This window comes from Ursus maritimus, unplaced genomic scaffold (genome assembly GCF_017311325.1).
Source record: "Ursus maritimus isolate PB19 unplaced genomic scaffold, ASM1731132v1 scaffold_10, whole genome shotgun sequence".
NCBI classification, from domain to species: domain Eukaryota; kingdom Metazoa; phylum Chordata; class Mammalia; order Carnivora; family Ursidae; genus Ursus; species Ursus maritimus.
The window spans coordinates 47,200,676-47,221,121 of NW_024423344.1; the positions used below are offsets into that span (position 1 = coordinate 47,200,676).

General features: G+C 39.3%; 1 protein-coding gene across 8 annotated transcripts in view; it reads right to left on the reverse strand.

Moving 5' to 3' along the window:
* The window catches only part of KLF12 (Kruppel like factor 12), a 409,770-nt gene that overhangs the window by 10,315 nt on the left and 379,009 nt on the right, over positions 1-20,446 (reverse strand). For 7 of the 8 annotated variants that reach the window (XM_040623520.1, XM_040623552.1, XM_040623536.1 and 4 more), the window contains one exon: positions 8,543-8,700. In XM_040623520.1, the coding sequence (XP_040479454.1) occupies positions 8,543-8,700 (158 nt within the window). Of the gene's footprint in view, positions 1-6,938; positions 7,020-8,542; positions 8,701-20,446 lie in introns of those variants that run through there. The other variant, XM_040623557.1, reaches the window with a different exon arrangement.

Here is a 20,446-nt window from a genome sequence, read left to right on the forward strand (position 1 = left end):
ATCTATTTTGTGAGGCAGAGAGAGTCTATTGCTAGCATTCTATCCATTCTACCATCTTTTCTATTCTATGAATTAGAATATGTATTTTTGAAAAGGAAATAAATTTGGGAGGTTTTATTTAAAACTAGTGCTATTTAAAGGTCTGGTCTGCAAACAAATATCTCATTTTAAAACTTTAAAATTAGTGACATGACATGTGATTAGGTCTTCTATTTTGCTGCTCAAATGAGCATTAATTATTTTCATTTTAAAACAATATATTTACTTTATAATTCTTTTTATTCTTAGTTATGAAGATTTTTATTGAATAATCTTAAGCACAATAAATAAACATTTTAAATATATTCTTTAGGGGTGGTTATGTTTTATGCAAAGATACAGCTCCTCATTATCTTTAATGATTTCATTAAACCCACAAATTTCATATTAGTAGTAGTTAATTTTGCCATTCAGGACAGGATAACTTCTAGTCATTCTCTGATAGAACATAAGAAAGTACATCGGCTGGGGATATTATTACCCCACTCCTGCTTACAATACCATTTTGAGTGGTATACTGATAAAATAAACCCAAAAGTAAAAAAAGGAAAACACAGAACATGGTCATAAGATGGTGTTTTTAAATTTCCACTGTCATTAATGATTTGTGTGCTAACACCAAAAGAATTAAGAAGCAAAACTCATTTAGTAATTTATTTATTTAACTGAGGTAATAATTGGTAAGGCTGTTTTAAAAGCCATTACTTTTCTAAAGATATGAAAAAGATGAATTCATTTTTAAAACAAATTAAATAAGGTAACAGGGTTTTTTTTGTGTCTGTGTTTTGTTTTGTTTTGTTTTAGAGAGAGAGAGAGAACCCGTGCACAGGTGTGGTGGGGGAGGGGCAGAGGGAGAGGGAGAGAGAGAGAATCTTAAGCAGGGTCCATGCTCAGGGCGGAGCCCAGCGCTGGGCTCGATCTCACAACCCTGAGATCGTGACCTGAGCCAAAATCAAGAGACAGATGCTTAACCAACTGAGCCACCCAGGCACGCCAAAATAAGGTTAACACTTTTAAAACCAAGTCAAATAAAATACATACAGCACTGGTACCTGCAATCAGATAACTGTAAATCTAGGTTCCACATGTCTCTACATAGTAACTCTCTCGGACAGGCTAAGTAACTCCTCCATAAATGAAAACAAGCGCAACACTTTCACAGCACTTTGTTTTTCATCCAGACGATTCAAGTTCCTTTTTAAGAAAGGGCACTTCGATGCTTGTTCGTGGGGGTACGTGATGTCAGCCACCTGCAGGCAGGACCCATCAGCCCTTCTGGGCTTTCACCGCAATTTGTATCGCGTTCCCTCGTGGCTTTCCTGCCACGCTGCGCATGGTGGATATTGTGGCCACGGCTGTCTCCCCCACTGCAGGTAGAGCTCCTTGCTGTCTGCATGGTCACGACAGACCCATTACTATGCAGAGAGCCTCACACTGAACGAGCGCTCAAGAGCTGCCTATTTAATTATTAATGCTTCTGGTCCTTGTCTTCTCACTGGCTTTCTAACAAAGTAAAATTTTAATAGACTCAGAAGAAAGACCAGTTCACATTAATGAAAAGCTTTAAAAATAGACCATTTAAAGTCACTTGTTATCTTATTGCTTCAAAAGTACTTGAACGACCGTCACTAAACAGGTAGGGGGTGCTGGCTAGCCATGCAGAGGAGCGCGGCTCGAGTGGCCAGCAGGCTGGCAAGTTCTTAGCAAACTTGTCTGAGACCGGGTGTAGTGACAACGGGACAGGTTCTGGAGAGACGGGAATCTGAATCCCAGCTCCTCTGCTTGTTCACTACATTAAAGTGGGTAAGTGCTTTAACCTTTCAGGCAATTTACAGATGGGATTAAAATATGTCAAGCACTAGGAGAGCTGAGCGCTGTGCCGGGGATCTGGCAGGTTCTTAGGAAACGTCAGCTTCCCCCCATCTGTGGTCTCCACGTCTGTTCACAGCATTTCTTACTTCTAAACCACACGTACCAACGTCTTCAAAGCCTTCCTCTTCCCTACCCTCATGTCCAATCAGATGGCGAGCCCTGTTGTTTCTCCTGTGGCAGTGTTTCCTACACAGCTCCCCTTGTGCTGGGACACGAAAATGCCCAAGTGCTCTGGGGTCATGGAGGACTCTAGCTGCCTGGGGAAGGAGGGTAGCCAGATACCCTGACAGACCAGGGGGACACTGAAACAGTTTTGAATAATTAACAGAGTTTCTAAAAGAGCAGGAAGAAAGGAAGCCCCTAGGCGGGCCATTGCAGGTCAGGGGGGAAGATGTGCGAATGAGCTCCACAGAGTTGAGCACTTTTGGAGAGTCATTCATTTGTATGGCTGAGGAAAGAGGGAAATTGGGATAGGGTCAGCAAAGGTTTAACAGATGAACAGGAGTCAGATGAGAAGGGCCTTACGCCCAGAATAGGAAGGTGTCCCCAAATTCCCTGGCCATAATAGACAGCTCCCACTGTGTTGGTACGTCCTTTTGCTTCTATCTTTATTACAGGGCTTTGCACACTTGGCCTTTGTTATGACTATTCATATGAATCCTATCTACTACACTTCTGGACCTGTTTGTTGAAGAAAGGGGCTTTGCCTCTATCTGCCCCCTTCAAGAAAAAATCTAATGCCTTAGACAGGGAAAATGCTCAGCAAGTATGTGTCTTATTAAATGTGTCTACACATGAGTGTTTTCAAATGGAAAACTATGTTTTACTAAGTATTTTAAATATATTCCTTATAAGATTATTTACATCATCATTTTGCCAAAATGATGATAAAGAGGACTTACTACAACAACAGTTAGCTTTCACTCAACTTTTTCTGAATTACAAAAATTTTAAATTAGTAGGGTCTGAAGTACAGAGATGCCATGATTACAGCTGCTTGTGCTGAGTGTATACTAAACGATGTATACTTTTTTGGCCTTGAACCTGTTGGTTATAATAACAACATATACCTGCACCAATATTCATACATACACAACTTCAACTGAACACTGAGTTCCTCCGATGTCTGAGTCACTGTATTTACTGGGGATATAAAACCCATAGCCCCTGCGGTAATTATACAACAGTGTGCTATGTTTATGTTCAAGATAAAAATGAAACAGAAAACCTGAGCTTCACAGAGTGAGGTAGCTTGTCTAAGTTTGCCGACCAGTTAGGGGCCAAGGACAGATTCAAACTCTTGTCTGCTGACTTCAATCCAGTTCTATTTCTATTACAGTTTTCTATTTCTCAGCAAGTACCAATATGCTCACACTTAGGAGTGGTTTGGCCAAGACTTACCAACAACTTGTTGGGAGAGGATTTTTACCTGAAAAATGTTGGTTTGCTCTTAAGCGATTAATGATCTTGGCATCGCTAAGCCCTGTGCTTTATCTAACAACAAATCTAGACAGCGGGCCCGACACAGAGCTTTATACGAGTGAGTTATTTAATTAATGAAGACAGATGTGGAAGTATGAGCAGCACCCCACCACCTGACCGAGCAACTACAAGACCTGTGAAGAAAGGCCACTAATATGCACAGCTGTCACAGAGCTCATGAATTTGTAGGAATACCATCAAACCATTTCAGAATCTCACCCAGTTAAACAAGATGTCAAATTAGAAGCAAGAAATGTAGGAATAGCAATGAAAAGTGATGAGGCAAGTAAAAAAGTGAAAAGGCATGGAATCTGCAGGCATTTAGGACAGATGTGTGTGTGTGAATGTGTGTGCGTGCGTGCACACGTGTGTATTCCAAATGCATCATCATTATCTGATATTAATTATAAAGGCATCATTCCTCAAGGGAAGACCTAAATAATACATCATTTCCTTCATTTGTAAATGGTAGAGAAGGACACGTTTTAGAGGCTTAAATTACAGTTGGTTAATAATTTTTAAGCATTCATATGAGTTAACTTCTTTGACATGTAAAATTCAGATACGACTTACTTTTGATAAAGCCAGAGAGATGAGAAATGTGATTGCTTTACAGTTACTAATTTTTAAAATTTAGGCATACAGTTTTCATGTGAATGAAAATGAATATTAGACAACACTGGTTAAATGATCCTCATAGGTTTTTAGAGAGTATGATATGTTGGAATATAAAATATTCCCAGAGTCATTCGAAACTGAATATTTTTATATGTTAAAATTACTCTTTTAAAAATATGGTTTTAAATTTATCTTTATATTTTCTTTTCTTTGTTCATCATTAAATGGCAATATTTCGCAGGGCACTGATCATTACGTCCTGTCCCACGTACCACCAGAGGGATTTAGGAGACTTTCACACCGGCTCAGACGAGACCCAACAGCTGGTTGTAGTGCGCCATCTAGTGGCTATAGGAATCACGGCCGCCTGAACGTAGCTTGCTTGTCCTGCATTTTAGAAATGCTGTGACGTATATTTTTAGAAAATAAGAGAATCGTAAACAGCAAACCCAGATTCATAAGACTATTTCCTCCTAAAATTTATATTTAAATCATTTAATAAGCAATACAATTCTTAAAATGAAATGAGGGAAATTCATAGTACATGCTGGTTATGTGTAATAAAGGTTTAAATGACCATGAACTTAATTATACTGCATATTCGTTTAAATACAATGTACACTGCTCCATGCAGAGGAGAAACCATTTATACCAGTGAATAGGAACAATGTACCTGCTATCAACCACGTGTACAGGATTGCTGATACATACATATATATATATATATATTTTTTTTAATTAATTATTTAATTTATTTATTTTTCCTTTTTACCGTATCTGAACCAATTCACCACAGACAAGTGTTAGTAAAGGCAGTTAAAACTGGTTGGTAAAATCTTTATGTTATTACCCAAACTGCATGGTCATGACAATACACTTAAATTATTTTCAAATTTAAAAAGGCACTTTTTAGCATTTCTCTTTCCTCTAAATTGCTAATATCTAAAAAATGTTCCTCTTTTGCACTTCTCCTAATGTGTTTAATTTACTGTTCATGTTCTAAATAGATGACTGATCATGTACTAATAAAGCACAAAAGATCAAGTGTTAAAGGTAAAATGAACGTGACTTTATCAAAGGAAATTTCTTATTGCTACTTGCTCACCTCCCATAGCGTGCGTACTTCTCATAAGTCATCTGTTATAATCCCAAGTTCTATATTCATTGTTATTGGTCACACACAAATAACTTACTCAAAATGCCTGAAGCAAAGGTACGGCTAAGATACTTACTAAAAGCAAAGCAAGCCAAACTGATTCCCTCTACAACCAGTGTTGATTTCATTTTGAACACAAAGTTGAGAAATCTTGTATAGAATTGTAAATCAGAAACACGTAAGGGCTCACTTTGAACAAAATTTCATTCGTTATTTTTAAAAGGACTATTAACTGCTAATTTAGGAGGCTACGTCTTAGGGCGTAAATATCTCTCTGCTAAGCGGATGAATGGATGTGGCATGTCTTGGTTTGGAGTAGGAATTCCACCAGGAATTTGCTGATGTAGCTGTGAGATCAAGAAAGAGGGACTGGAGGTAGGACAGTTAGATGGATTTTAGCTACTGGCTAATGAATTAAGACCCACTTGGATGGAAGTCTCTGGGATCACATCTCAGAGCTTTTTCCTTAAACCTGTCTTACTTAACACCTGGCAAAAATGGAAAAGCTGAAGGAGAGATACACTAAATGCAAGGTGGGCGGGGAGAGGTTTCAAAGTCATCTCAACTGATTCTGTCCTGTGTCTCCCACAGGAGATCATCCAGCCCTCAGCAAAACGTGTCCAATGAGAGGAAATGCACTACTCCTGAGGAAGCCGGCCCTGAGGGACAGGTCCAACTACCAACACAACGTTGTGGGTTTAGCTTTAAAAGAAATCAGTTACAGGTACAAGGGATGGACAAGATGTAGATCTCAAGCAGTCTTTAAGGACTTAACAGAGAGTCAACTGCTAAAGGACGTAATACTATTTTTACATTTTAAGAGCTGCCCATTAACAAGACCTCTTCCTTCAATTTGTGGTGCGAAAACTTGAAAAGACACAGTGACGTGTTAGAATATATCTAGAAAAACATGGCTAAGAGAACTGAGGGTACGTGATTTGAAAAAATGAAGACGCCAGTGGTTCATGATGGGGTTGTGAGGGGCACCAGGGCCGGAGAGTGAAAATAAGAGTTCTGGTTGAATGGAAAGTTGGAGCTATTCCATTCAACCAGACGGTACTGGGAGCCAAACACCGCCATAGAGGCAATTCAATACTGATGAGACGAGGACTCTGCCCTCAGAAATTTCACCCAACTTGTCTTGCAGAAGAGTAAGCTCACTGCCGTGGGAACAATACTTGACCAGGAGCCACCGTTGCACAAAGGGGATAATGACAGCTGGAGCCACGGGTGTCGTAAGGATCAAATAAAATAGAAGACATGTACGTGTGCAGAAAACTATGTGGTAGCGACTTGTTCTTTGTGAGGGATGACACTCAAGGGATTCCCCAAGTTAGGAAACAAAGTAGACTCTGTGGCGTATAAGGTCCATGTGGACCCTATGAGTCCATGATTTCATCTTATTAATAACCCAAGCTAATTAATTCTGCTTCAACATTCAAAGTTTATATTGCTTTGAATTTTAATGCATACATCATGTCTCCCCTACTTCTACAGTGCATGTTAACTAACCCGTAAGATGCAATCCCTTAATGCCATGGGGTTCGATCCTGTACTAGGCCCCAGTTCAACCTTTTCCTCTCACCCACTGTTCATCACTTGGAGAAATGGAATAGAGGTGTTTGTGTACAAATGAGGCTAATATGTATTTCAGAAAGTTCAAGGAATAACTCAAAATATATGATGATTTACTGAAGAAAGCTTCCTCTTTTTTTTTTTTGAAACAGAAATGCTCCTGTTAAAAGTCAGGAATATGACCTGATCATACTTACGACTGCGATTTGTGTTCATTATCTACCGACAGGATGGAACATGCTTCTTTGACTCTCATGTTTTTATGCTCATTCTTTGCCTAAATGGTAAAGAAATTGATTCAAAAATAGTGCCTAAGAGATAGATGAAAATCTCTCCTGGGGAACCCAGAATCAATGGAGAGGCAAGAATCCGGAATTAAGTAGAAAAAGGAAAAGGACCGGGAGCAGGGATCAAAGATGAAGAGGCAGTTTGCAAAATGGGTTGAATTATTAGAAGGATTCGAAGTATATGTTACATGTTAGGTGAGCAAAAGTAAACTCCAGATTCTACGATGTTTTTTGACCTCAGACAGGCCTCCTACACCGAACTTTATCACATCCACACAAACGATGCCCTGTCTCAACATGTGGAGTCAGGGCACAGTCTCTGTAGAGCAGCTTTGGCGACCGTCTAACAACATGACTAAGTAAATGGCAGTGAACGCTGGCTTACACGATTTTGCTACCTCGGCCGAGAAATGGTGTTCATCGTGTGGTTATTTTAATATATTTGAGATGGCAGTGCTATTCACACAGCCCAGCGGGAGTCTGCTACCCTTGAAGTTTCCAGGTAGAGGCGGGTGCTGATCTGATTCCTGTCAAGGGGAGTCACTGGACTCAGCTTGCTTGACCTGTGGTACGTTGCTATCAGGAATTACCAGGAATGCGTCTGAATGAATTTCCCTCTTCTATCTGCTCCTTTGAGCTTCACACACTCTAGTCACCATTTTTCCTAGAAAAGGTAGTGTAATTGTGGGGCCCTCTTTCCACCTTCAGTCTCTCCCCAGAGCCTCCCGCGGGGGGCTCCCAGCAGGACCCAGGAGCCAAGGAAGCCGGGGATGCCGACTACGGAACACCCAAGGCGCAGGATGCAAGGGGTGGGGAGGGGGCTAAGTAAAAAGTCACTAGGTTATTTCCTGGGGTGGGGGGAATGGATGGATGGGGAGGTATGGACGGTGACAGAGTCAGTAATTCACACGTGATCTCAATTTCTTTCTCTGTAAGCTGAATATTAAAAATCCTCTCTCTATACATAAAATGCCAGTGAAAATCAAATGCAATCATGGGACGATATTTTTTACACTCCTTACAGTGCTATATATATGTCAATTTTATTTTATTTTATTTTTTTTTTTTTGGTTTATTTGTTTGGTTATTTGGGGAAGAGACTGAGGGAAGAAAAACATGCTCTAAGTGGTGTTTACAATGCTGACTTTAAGAGGATAGAACGATTCTGACTGGCTTGTTCTTCAGTGTGCTTTGTGGACATTTTAGAATCTGAGAAGTTAGACAATGGTTAAGTGGCAACACTGATTACAAAAGAGGCTAGACCACTGTGTCATACCATCGTCACTGTCCTTCAGACACAGAAGACATACTTCACTGGCTGCTAAGGTTCACTAAGACTTAAGCCTTTTTCAACGGAGACAGGAAGTAAACTTCAGACGGCTGTCTAACGCGCCGGTATAAAACACCATTCCAGCGCACCCAGGACCCCGGAGTGAAGCAGTGGCCCCTTTGGGACCTTCACGGAACAACCCCCGCGCCCGCTCCCCTCGTGAGAAGCCCTGGGACGCCGCACCTGTGTGTGTCCTTCGATGAGCCTTCAGGTGAGAACTTTTCGTGTACACTTTGTTGCATCCCTCAAAGTCACATCTGTGGATACGCCGTTTTCTGGAGTCTGGGGATTCAGACCGTCTCTGGCGTCTTGTGCTCTCAATACTAAAAGGTGAAATTGAACTGGAAAAAGAAGAAGTGGAGTCAGAGCGTGAGCAGCGCAGCGCTCTGTCTTGTTTCTAGTGGCATGGGACCTCAGCCTCACAGGCTGTCGCTTCCTACAGACTCGAGGCCCCATGGCCGCATTTCCCACCATCACTTCCTTGGACAAACTTTATTTCCTCATCTCGAAGGCAGGCAGCTGGGCCTACGTCTGATAAAACACACCTCCGGAGAGAAAGACATGCTTAAAACAGTAAGACAGAAACAAAGACGAAATCAAATCCGTGGCAGGTGAGTAGATCCTCCTTACCGAAAGAAACAATCTGGAACTTCTGAATGACACTCACAGGGAATATTTTTGGAAGCTCTGCTACAGATGGACAGAACGAACGCATTTAATAAGTAACACGGGGCTCTGAACCGCACGTGACAGCATACAAAATCAAGTCAAATCACAAGGTACATTTCAAAACAAGTGAGGTCAGGCTGAAAGAAATGACATCAGTACATCAATAACATGACTCATGACAAGCTATTTCTGTTTGGTAAAATGCACCTGACATTTAACTTTTCCAGTTGGTGGTTTTTCATGGTGAGGAATAAAGTACATTGTATTTAAAGATTAGCTGTACTACCATTATGAGAAAAAGTTTTAACTATGAAATTTGGCCCTGACTTGCACGTTGTTTAATCTTAATGCCACAGTAGAAAAACAGGATTAGTTTGTAACGCCAGGTAATTGATTAACATGTATTTCTTCAAACCTTAATCTCTTTTGATTGAGGTAGAAATGAAGAATATGACTAATCGTTTTTAGTTACTCATGAAGTTCTTTACTATTATAACAAAAGCAATCATCCATATTTCTACTGTAAAAAATTTACCACTGCTCATAGTAGACGTATTTTCTTCCAGCTTTTTCATGTTTTGATGCTTTTCAAAAATAATTTTTATTAGTGAATTACCTCTTTTAAAAAAAACTGAATGACTCTGAGCAAGAGTTCTTTGAAGAAAGTGACTTTTAAGCTTCATGTAAGCAGATTACAGGTAAAGGTAAACTCCACCCTTGTCTTCCTTCTCCTCCTAGGGAAAACCTCTGTCATCGGTCTTGTTAAATTCTTCTAATTCTTTCAAATCATCCTTACCACAGTCATAGAAACTCATAATATTGTTTTGTTCTTTAAGAGACATATAAATATCATCATATCGTTCACATCATTTTGCAAATTGCGCTCACACTTGCCTTTTGCTCATACAACATTAAGCATGTGAGATTATCCATGTTGATGGCAACTCCGTCGTTTATTTACTTGAAGTGCTATATCCACAACTCATTTAGTCTAAGATAATTTTTTTCATATTTTGATGTCTCTAAAATCAGATGCTTCTTAGAACTGATGGCTTGTCATAGTTTAACCAGCATAAATTTTTTTCTGTATTAGTGGTACACACAGTAATGGTACATTTTACAATATGTGGTATTTTAACTTAGATCAGGGGATGGTAAACTTTTTTCTGTAAATGGCTAGATAGCCAATATTTTGTTTTGACTTTGAGAGTCATACAGTCTATGTCGTAACAAAGCAACTCTGCGCTTGTAGTATGAAAGGAGCTACAGACAATATGTCAACAAGGGAGTACGGCTAATGTGCTAATAAAACTTTATTCACAAAACAGTGGGTTGTATTTGGGACCAGTGGTTGATGCATGACTTAGATGAAACACGGTAGCAGTCCAGTGAATATTCATCCCAGAGTTTTAAAGCCTATTTCCTAAGCTATCGACATTCAGATTATTTCTAATACTTTACTGTAACATTGCGCCAGTGAACTTTTTTCCCTCCATGTTTCCTTCTACGTTTGTGCCTTTTAAGTCTGCAATGTATCTTCTCACTTGTACAGATAACAGATTCAGCAAAGCTTCCTATTATCAGCTAAGACAAAATATAAGCAGTGTTTATCTACTTGTGCCTTAAAGAGTTTTATGCAAGATCTTTATTAGTAGAATGAAAGAAAATATGGGAGGCTAAGCCAATTTTTCCAGCCTTCCTATATGAAGCAATGTGGATTTGTGGTTTTCCACATAACTGACTCAGTTGCGGTGACTGGAGCCTAATGTGAAAAAGTCAAAATAGTGTGACTGGCCTGTCCCATGAAAGAACAGCTTTGGTCGCCCTTGCCAGGGTATGCTTTGGCATAGGGTGGGCTTCTTGTGAACAAAACTGTACGTGTGATGATAGAGCAACTTCATTTCTTGACTATCTAGTCATGAAAATAAATATGGAGCTTGGCACTTGGGGAATTCAAAAATAGAAATTTCTGTGTCATGATACGTTTGACATCTTTTAAATCAAGAGAAAATGATATGGTATCTGTTTTCCTTCAAATTGTAACTTAAAGTCTATAATCAGAACGGTGTGTATTGGACAGTACTTTCTACACACTAATAAGTGTAACCGTAACTATGCATAGTCACACACATAGATTGTTTTGCCTGCAGTTTATTTCAGCTATTTATCTTGCTATGTATTTGTATATACCGAGAAAAGTAAATAATAAATCTGAACTTAAAATCAAGTAACTACTAAGCAGGTCTTTAAGGGACCAATGAAGAGACACTGCTTTACAGTCCAGCCATCATGGAGCCATTTGGCAGGCGGTTGGTTAAGGAGAGCAAAGGCCACAGAATGGCCAGATACTACTTCACCGAGACTCCTGAATTTACACCAAAACAAAGACATGTTAGGTGGATGGCCTTAATGCCACAAAACTTCACACATCGATTTCTTTCATTTTAAAGTAAGATATTTTAGGACATTATGAAGAACCACCCCTTGAAGTTATCTACGCAAAAAAACTTTAAAAAAATTTTAAAAGGTATGTACAATGGATAGCTGCACCTGGCAGAGCTAGCTTGGAAATGATATCCGATGGGTAAAATTTCTCCCTGGCTCCCCTTTTAAAATGGCAGAGGCATCTTCAGAAGAGGCTGAAGAACCTTCGGCAGGGATGCGCCTTTCTGAACCATTTATTTGATCTCTTTGCGGAAAGGTAAGAAGAGGTGGGGCTGAGGTAGACAGGGATCAGAAGAGCGAAAGAACTTAAAGTACAGAGGAAGATGGGAAGGCACTCCAAGTCCATGCAGGACTGTTGCTATGTTGGGGTCCATGCATGAACCCACAGATGACAGGCACTGGAGGGGGAAGACAACCAAAGGTGGGGGTTTGGTCAGCCCAAGTCCATGACAGTCAAGGTCCTGTGCCAAGTATCTCTAGAGCCTAGAACATTGCAGGCATTCAAGAAATGTTTGCTAAATTGAATGAATGAATGAATGAATGAGTGTGTTAAGTCAGGTATTCCTAATTTTTAACTTAATATAACCAATCAGTTAATTAATCCTCAATTGGTGAATTCGTCCTTACCAGGGTTCTTTTATTGCAAGTCTTCAGATAATGGTCACTCAATTCTTCACTCTGACTCTCATTTCCCTAAACTTCATATTTTAAATACTATATACATAGTGGCTACGGAATATCACAGATATTCTGGGTAACCATTAAAACCACATGTACATAAGGGTCTCCGTTCTTTGCCCTGAATTCAAGAGGACGGCATTCCAAAGCATTCCTTCCAATTAAAATTCTCAGTGGAAGGCCACTGAGATCCCTCTGAACGTGTATAGGATAGTGGTGAATGAATAAAAATCTTCCCTTTGATCCCAGCAAGCAACTACTGAGTAAGGGAGGGTGAGCAATGATCTTCCTCTCAGCGATCTCATCCCGTCCTGTCCCACTCCCGAGGCTCACACGCATGGGCATTTGGTAACACAACAGCTATCGTCACTCTTTGGGTGTTTCTAGGCGGCCCTTTCATGCTTTCTGAGCAACGTGCCCTTTGTTCAGAAGGCCCTTCAGGTATCCCCAAATACATGCAAACTGGTTCTGTGCTTCAAAAGCAGTCTTGCTCTGAAGATGGAAATACCGCATACGCCAGCGTAGGATTCTTCCACTAATCCTTCGTAATGAGCTGCTGCGGTGAAAATAGGAGAGGTACGACAGTTGCCTGTGTGTTCCCAGACACTGTACTGCAGGCATCTACACAGTTCAAAAGAACAATAACTAAAGGCCCACTCCCTTCCCCAGAAGGTTAGGCCATTTGGAGTCATGAACGAGCGCCTGAGGGGGCCTCGCAGGCACTGCGTTGTAATAATTAGATCTGGAGAGAACAAATGAGTGAATCATGACTTCGGCTGCACAACAGTCCCCCTTGGAATGGCAAGTTAAATTAGAATTAAACCCAGAGAGACTCGAGAAGTCACATCCAGGAACAGCTCTATTTAAATAGAAGGCACCGCATGGCTGCCATGAAAGAAATTAAGGTTAACTGTAATCAGCAGGTAATAAAAGACCATTTGTCACGTGTGACCTTAGTGTGATGAGATGCCCTTCACTGAAATTGAAGTTTCTATAGGTGTTTAAAAAAAAAAAGAAAAAGAAAAAGCCAGGACATTCTTTCTAAGGCTAAAAAGAGAAAGAGGACACGCACACCCCAAATTTTAAAACAAGAGCAGAAAACAATGGAATAGAAGATACTTATGCAAGTTCACCCAGTCAATGTCAACAGGCCTCCCAGGAGCGGGCTGCGGATAACAGGACAGCGGACATTTACAGAAGGCTGACCGTGCGCCAGGCCGCTCTAAAACGCTTGAAAGCTTAAGCTTCAACCCTATGATCCAGCCATTGCACTACTGGGTGTTTACCCCAAAGATACAGACGTAGTGAAGAGAAGGGCCATATGCACCCCAATGTTCATAGCAGCAATGTCCACAATAGCTAAATCGTGGAAGGAGCCGAGATGCCCTTCAACAGATGACTGGATTAAGAAGTTGTGGTCCATATATACAATGGAATATTACTCAGCAATCAGAAAGAATGAGTTCTCAACATTTGCTACAACATGGACGGCACTGGAGGAGATAATGCTTAGTGAAATAAGTCAAGCAGAGAAAGACAACTATCATATGATTTCTCTCATCTATGGAACATAAGAACTAGAATGATCAGTAGGGGAAGAAAGGGATAAAGAAAGGGGGGGGTAATCAGAAGGGGGAATGAAACATGAGAGACTATGGACTATGAGAAACAAACTGAGGGCTACAGAGGGGAGGGGGGGTGGGGGAATGGGACAGACCGGTGATGGGTAGTAAGGAGGGCACGTATTGCATGGTGCACTGGGTGTTATACACAACTAATGAATCATCGAGCCTTACATCGAAAACCGGGGATGTACTGTATGGTGACTAACATAATATAATAAAAAATCATTATTAAAAAAAAAAAAAAAGAAAGCTTAAGCTTCAAAGCGACTCTGCGAAGTCGGGATGATTAGTGTCCCTTGCTTAAAGATGGGGAAACTGAGGCAGAGAACTTAAGTCCAAGGGTAAAACAAAGTAAGTGGCCACACTACACCAGGATTCGAACCCAAGTCGCTCACTCTAGAACCCAATCTTAGTTATTACTTCCTACAGACTCAGATACGGGTAGTATCAACCAGCATAGGATAAAACAGGAAAACGCAACACCATAATCTGTATCGTTTAAAGTTTCCCCCTAACCCAATTATGGAAAAAAAAAATAGCACATAAAAGCATTCTTCAGTGGAGTCTGCTATAATGAGGCATATACTTTCCTCTTGAGAATTTTAAGGTAGACGCTTTATAAATACTGCCAGTAGAGGTATTCGGTATAATTACTTACTATTAATCTACCTAAGAAAACACTTTCCTAAGTTGTAGTGAAAAAAAATATTTACTGCCAGGGAAAAGTTTTGAGAAGGCGGAGTCAGCAGTGGTCCGCAATCACAACTCCCCTGACCGCGGCGGCCACAGAACCAGCCCCTTGCCCGCCGTTCCAGTATATTTACAACAGTTCCAGAAACGAAATTCAGTTGGCTGCACGACAGAGTTACCTTAAGGGAAGGGGGAGCGTTCAGTTTTAAAAATATGTTTTGCACCATTTTCGAAAGTTTATTTTCCAATTATTTTGAATAGGGCAGTAAATACTACTTACTGGAATTGTGAATTAGTTTCTGCCACAGAATACATGGCAGAACGCACCACTTCCCCGTTAGTAAATCAAACACCACGTTGGGAATGAAATACCGAGGCCACAAGCCAAAAAAAGAAGTTGATGAGACTTTCAGCTAAGCAGGCATTACATAAATCTTGTCATTGAGCCTCCGTTCACTTGGACAAGCCAGACATTGGCTTTTTTTTTTTTTTTTTTTTGCAGGCTTTCTCTTAGCCAGTAGGTGGCTCTCAGAAGCAGCAATCTTTGTATTTATCTTGCCCTGGATAACAGATTCTGTCTGGCTGCTATCAAACCACATCAGTGTCTTTCTTAGGATATTAATTGGGGAAAAGGTGCTATTTAGATACACTCCCTATCTGACTCCCAGAAGCCACATCCCAAGGCAGCGCAGATGGACCAGCGTGAAGTTCCCCTGTCCCCGCCGCCTGTGGTCGCCTATGGAAAACTACTTCTGATAACAGACTGAACTTGTGAGACTGGAGGTCTGCCAACCTTTCCGGAAGCTGTGACTACGGCATTATACCACTTCACGTTCAAATCTGGAGTCAATAGAAATAAATCCATTTTGACAAAATGTGTAAATCAAGAGTAATACATTTGCTAAAATATGTCAACAAGCTCAATCTTAGCTTATATTCAACTAGATTTTGGCACTTTTTTTTTCATATGAACAGAATATGTCCAGAATGTAGTTCTGATTATTGTTTTATGTTAATAAAGAAAATCTCCTACTAATTACAGATAATAGGTTTCTGAATGAGCTTTTTGGGGGCGAGTCTGTGGATAGATAGACTCAGTATATCACGGTTTTCACTTAAATATAGCAGCTGCTGCTAAGCGTTCTTCGTCGCTTGCTAGACCACGACAATACTCAAAACTGCTACGGGCTTATCTTTCTGCTCTTTTTTTGCTTCACCATATTTTGGCAAGTAAGTTCAAAAGCTGTAATAACAAAAGGCTTAAAGATAAAAGAAAAAAAATGAGCCATTTAATGGCATTAGCTGTGATTGGTTTTATTTTCAAACTCACCAAGAATTTAGATTACAAACTGAGGCGGCTTGTTTGTTAACAAAAGAGATCCATTTTCGATATATAGTATCTACTCAAAGTAGTTACTTTGGGGCAACACCATATGCCTTGCAAAGACTTTACCCCATAAAATCAATTCAAAATATAGGTTAAAACAAGTGTGGATTTCTGAATTACACTGGACACTGAATAGAAGACACATAACATACTGAAATATTCAGATGAACTTGCCACAGAATTTCTTCAGAAAACATCAGGGTTTAAATTTCGTTCTATACCAGGAGTTGTAGCTGGATGGATCATATGACCCTTAATTTTACTAGGTTATTATTTTAATATGAATTTTTAAAAATTTTTATTTTAGTTCAATTAATTAACATATACTGTGTTATTGGTTTCAGAGGTACAGGTCTGTGAGTCATCAGTCTTATATAACACCCAGTGCTCATGACATCACATGCCCCCCTTAATGTCCATCACCCAGTTACCCCATCCCTCCCTCTTCCCCTCCAGCAGTATTTTAATCTGAATTTAAGACAGGCCCTGTCCTCCCCAGTTTGGCATAGCCCTACCACCCTATTGTCTTATAAGGCCAGCACTTCACATTAATTTTACTGGTGGGGCTCTTGAACCCACTTGATTTGGAGATGCCCTAGAATCGTGCTAAGTTACAAAAATAAGTTTTAGTTATTTCATTAAAAATAAACCTTGAACTCCTCAAGAATACAGATACAATCTTACGCATGCCTCCCTTGAAGCTATCAACAGACAACTTGAAAGGGTGACAGAAAAGAAAGGAAGGAAGGAGTTTAGGCAACACAGTCAACCCTGTGAGGACTTTACTGAAGTGCAGACATTGTAGTCTCACCAGAACACGGCCCTAGGACAAAATTTTATATAAAGAAGTTAGTTTTTCTCTATCGGAAGGATCTTTTTATAAGTCACATTCACTAACAAAATAGCCCTATGGATATACCCCAGGCGAGGGCAGTATATAAAACTCTTGTGTTTTATTTTTTTGTTTAAAAAAATTATTTTAAAAGATTTTTGCTTGAGAGAGAGAGAGAGAGAGCAAGCATGATGAGGCGGATGAGGGGAGAGGCAGAGGGAGAAGCAGACTGCCTGCTGAGCAGGGAGCCTGATGCAGGACTCCATCCCAGGACCCTGAGATCATGATCTGAGCCGAAGGCAGACGCTTAACCCACTGAGCCACCCAGGCGCCCTAAAAACTCTGTGTTTTAAATATTAAAATATATCTAAAATGTTTCAAATATACAGTTCTCGTGAGATATGATAATGCAACCATAAATAAGCTTTTGAAGTGACCACCAAAATAGGCCTCCATCTATTTTATGCTGATCATTAACCAGTCCTATGTTACACCAGAGATTTCTTTTATTAACACTGAAATTATATCAGTTAACTATCTGGTACTTAAGCTTACATAAATTATTGGAACAGTTTTTATTGCTCGTATGGGGATATGTAAATAACAAGACCAAGCAGATTTCATTGGTAATGTTGCACGTGAGTTTTTGTTGGCTAAAAGGGCTGTCTGGTGCCACAAACAGGCATTTCTTCTAACATCAAATCAGTATGTGTTTGAATTTTGGAGAGAAACAAAAATCCTCCCATTTAGTGAAAGCAATATTTTACCTTTTTTTTTTTCAATTTCCTTTCTTGAAAACTTCATCTTCGAATACTCCACCAAATTAATGTTGAAAAAATAAGAAAGTATTTTAATGTGACCCACATTCATATTTGAAAGACATTTGGAATATGAGGAAACAGGTTCAGCAAGTTGAATTACCATACCACAGCCACAGAGCTAAAGCCTGGCAGAGTTGGAACCAGATGCCCAGCTTCCTGACCTCTCAAGCTAGGACTTTTCTACTCTCCAATGAGGTTGTAGAAAGATCTGTGTCATAGTTTTTACTTAGTATGAAGGAAAATCTGTTTGGCACACATCAATATTCTTTTTTCCCTGTATCAAATAGACGAAATCCCCATCTTGTTTACTTTTTTGCTTTGGCTGCCAGGAAACTCAGCCACAACAGCCTAGGATTTGGTGTGTTTATTTTCTACCTTAATTGTACAACTCCCAACCCCGAACTATATAGTTTAAATTTTGTATAGTAACTTTTAAATGTATGCCTCACAAATTTCCTTCTGCACTAGGTGGACTATTTATGTTAAACAAGGAAAACAAAAGAGCAGCATGGACTTAAAAACAGAGAAAAACCTGAAATCTGAACCTGGGTTTTAATATGCAGACCCCCAAAATTAAAGTTTTGTGATCAATAAGCTCACATTATCTTTAAGAAAAAAAGAAAACAAAATCCTATTTTTTGTTGTTCTTCCTATAGAAAAAGCATAGACCATAATCAGAAAAACTAGATATGAATTATAACTTAATATTCATTAGCAATGCTATTTTAGACATGTAATCTCTTTAATTTTCAGATGACCATATTTCAAATGTGGGGATGTCAGAACGATTCACCACGAGTCATGTAAACCTGACTCAATGTCCAATATATCTTCCACACTTCTTAACCTTGAGCTCCTTCTTCTTCCTTTTTTGGTTAATAACTTCAAGATATAATTCACATATGATAAAATACAACCTATAAAGTACACAATTCAGTAGCATTCATTATATTCATAATGTTATGGAACCACCACCTCTGTCTAGTTCCGGAATATTCTCATCACCCCGAAAGGAAACGCCATACTCATGAGCAATCATTCCACCTCCCCCACCCCCAGTCCCTGGTGACTACTGATCTACTTTCATCTCTATAGATTTGTCTATTCTGCACGTTTAGTAGTAACAGAATCATACAGTATGTGGCTTTTTGTGTCTGGCTTCTGTCCTAAATTTAGCATAAAGTTTCCAAGGTTCACTCGTATGGTAGCTTACATCAATACTCCATTCTTTTTCATAGCTGAATAATATTCCATCGTAGAGATAGATCACACTTTCTATTAGTTGATGAGTTTTTCAGCTATTTGGAATAGTGCTACTATGAACATTTGAACATTTGTACAAGTTCTTGTGTGAACGTGTTTTAAATTCTCTTAGGTATACATCTAGCAGCGGAATTACTTTGCTGGATTATATTTTTATAAATTTAATATTTTGAGATATTTTCAAACTGCTTTTCAAAGTGACTACACTATTTGTAATTTTACCAGCACCAGAAGTTGTACTATTTCCTCCTCCTGACCGAACATTATTATCTGCTTTCTTTATTTTAGCCATCCTAGTATGTGTATCTCATGGTGGTTTAGCTTTGCAATTTCCCTAATGACTAATGAAGTTGAAGGTCTTTTCATGTGCTCATAGACCATTTGTTGATCTTCTTTGGGAAAATGTCTATTTAAATACTTTGCCTATTTTAAAATTGTATTGTCTTTTTATTGTTGAGTTGTAAGACTTCTATTTATTCTAGGATACAAGTCTCCTATCAGATATATAATTTGCAAATATTTTCTCCCAAATCTGTGGACAGTCTTTTCACTTTCTTGTGTCCTTAAAGTAAAAAAGTTTTAAATTTTTATTAAGTCCAATTTAATATTTCTTCAGCCATTGTATGTATTTGCTGTTATATCTAAGAAGGCTTTAACTAAAGTTCCCAAGATTTACTCTTATGTTTTCTTCTAAGAGCTTTATAGATTTAGCTCTTATATTTAGATCTATGATCTATTTTGAGCTAATTTTTGTGTATGGTGTCTAATTTCATTCTCTTACATGTGGATACACAGTTGCCCAACACTATTTGTTGAAAAGATTTTTCTTTCTTCATTGGATTGTCTTGGCACCTTCGTGAAAAGCAACTGACCATAAAGGTAAAGGTTTATTTCTGAACTCTCACTTCCATTCCATTGATTTATATGCGTACAGTTCAGTCCTAGTACCACACTGTCTCAGTTTTATAGCTTTGAGGGAGATTTTGAAATTGGACATGGTTAGTCTTCCAAAGTTGTTCTTTTTTTTAAGACTGTTTTTCCAAGATTATTTTCATAGGAATTTTAAGATCAGTTTGTCAATTTCTGCAAAAGAAAATACAGGTGGAATTTGGGCAGGGATGTCACTTAATTTATTTACCATTTTGTGCAATGCTGTCATCTTACCAACATTAAGTCTTTCAATTCATGAAATGGGACATCTTTCCACTTAAGATTTAATTTTTTTTTAATGATGCTTCATAGTTTTCAGTGTTCCAAGATGTTCAGTGTTGAAGACACTCCCTTCTGTTGCTAGTTTGCTGAGTGTTTTTACCATGAAAAGATGCTGGATTTGCCACATGCCTTTTCTGTATCTATTCAGATAATCACGTGGTCTTGTCTTTTAGGTTATTAATATAATGTATTACATTGATTGATATTCCTGTGTCAAAGCAGCCTCATTCCTGGGTTGAATCTCACATCAGGAACAATCACATAAACTCATCTGAGTGTTTAGAAGCCCTTTTCACTATAGATGTTGAGAGGCTCCTGGAGCTTTGGCTCTCTGTTCTTAGTGTTCTCAGTATTTGTAAAATGTCTTTGGCCACCTCTGTGCTCCTCACTGGTCCCATCCAGCCTTAGGCAATCCTTCATCCTGCTGTCCTCCCCCCCCCCCCCCCCCCCCCCCCCCCCCCCCCC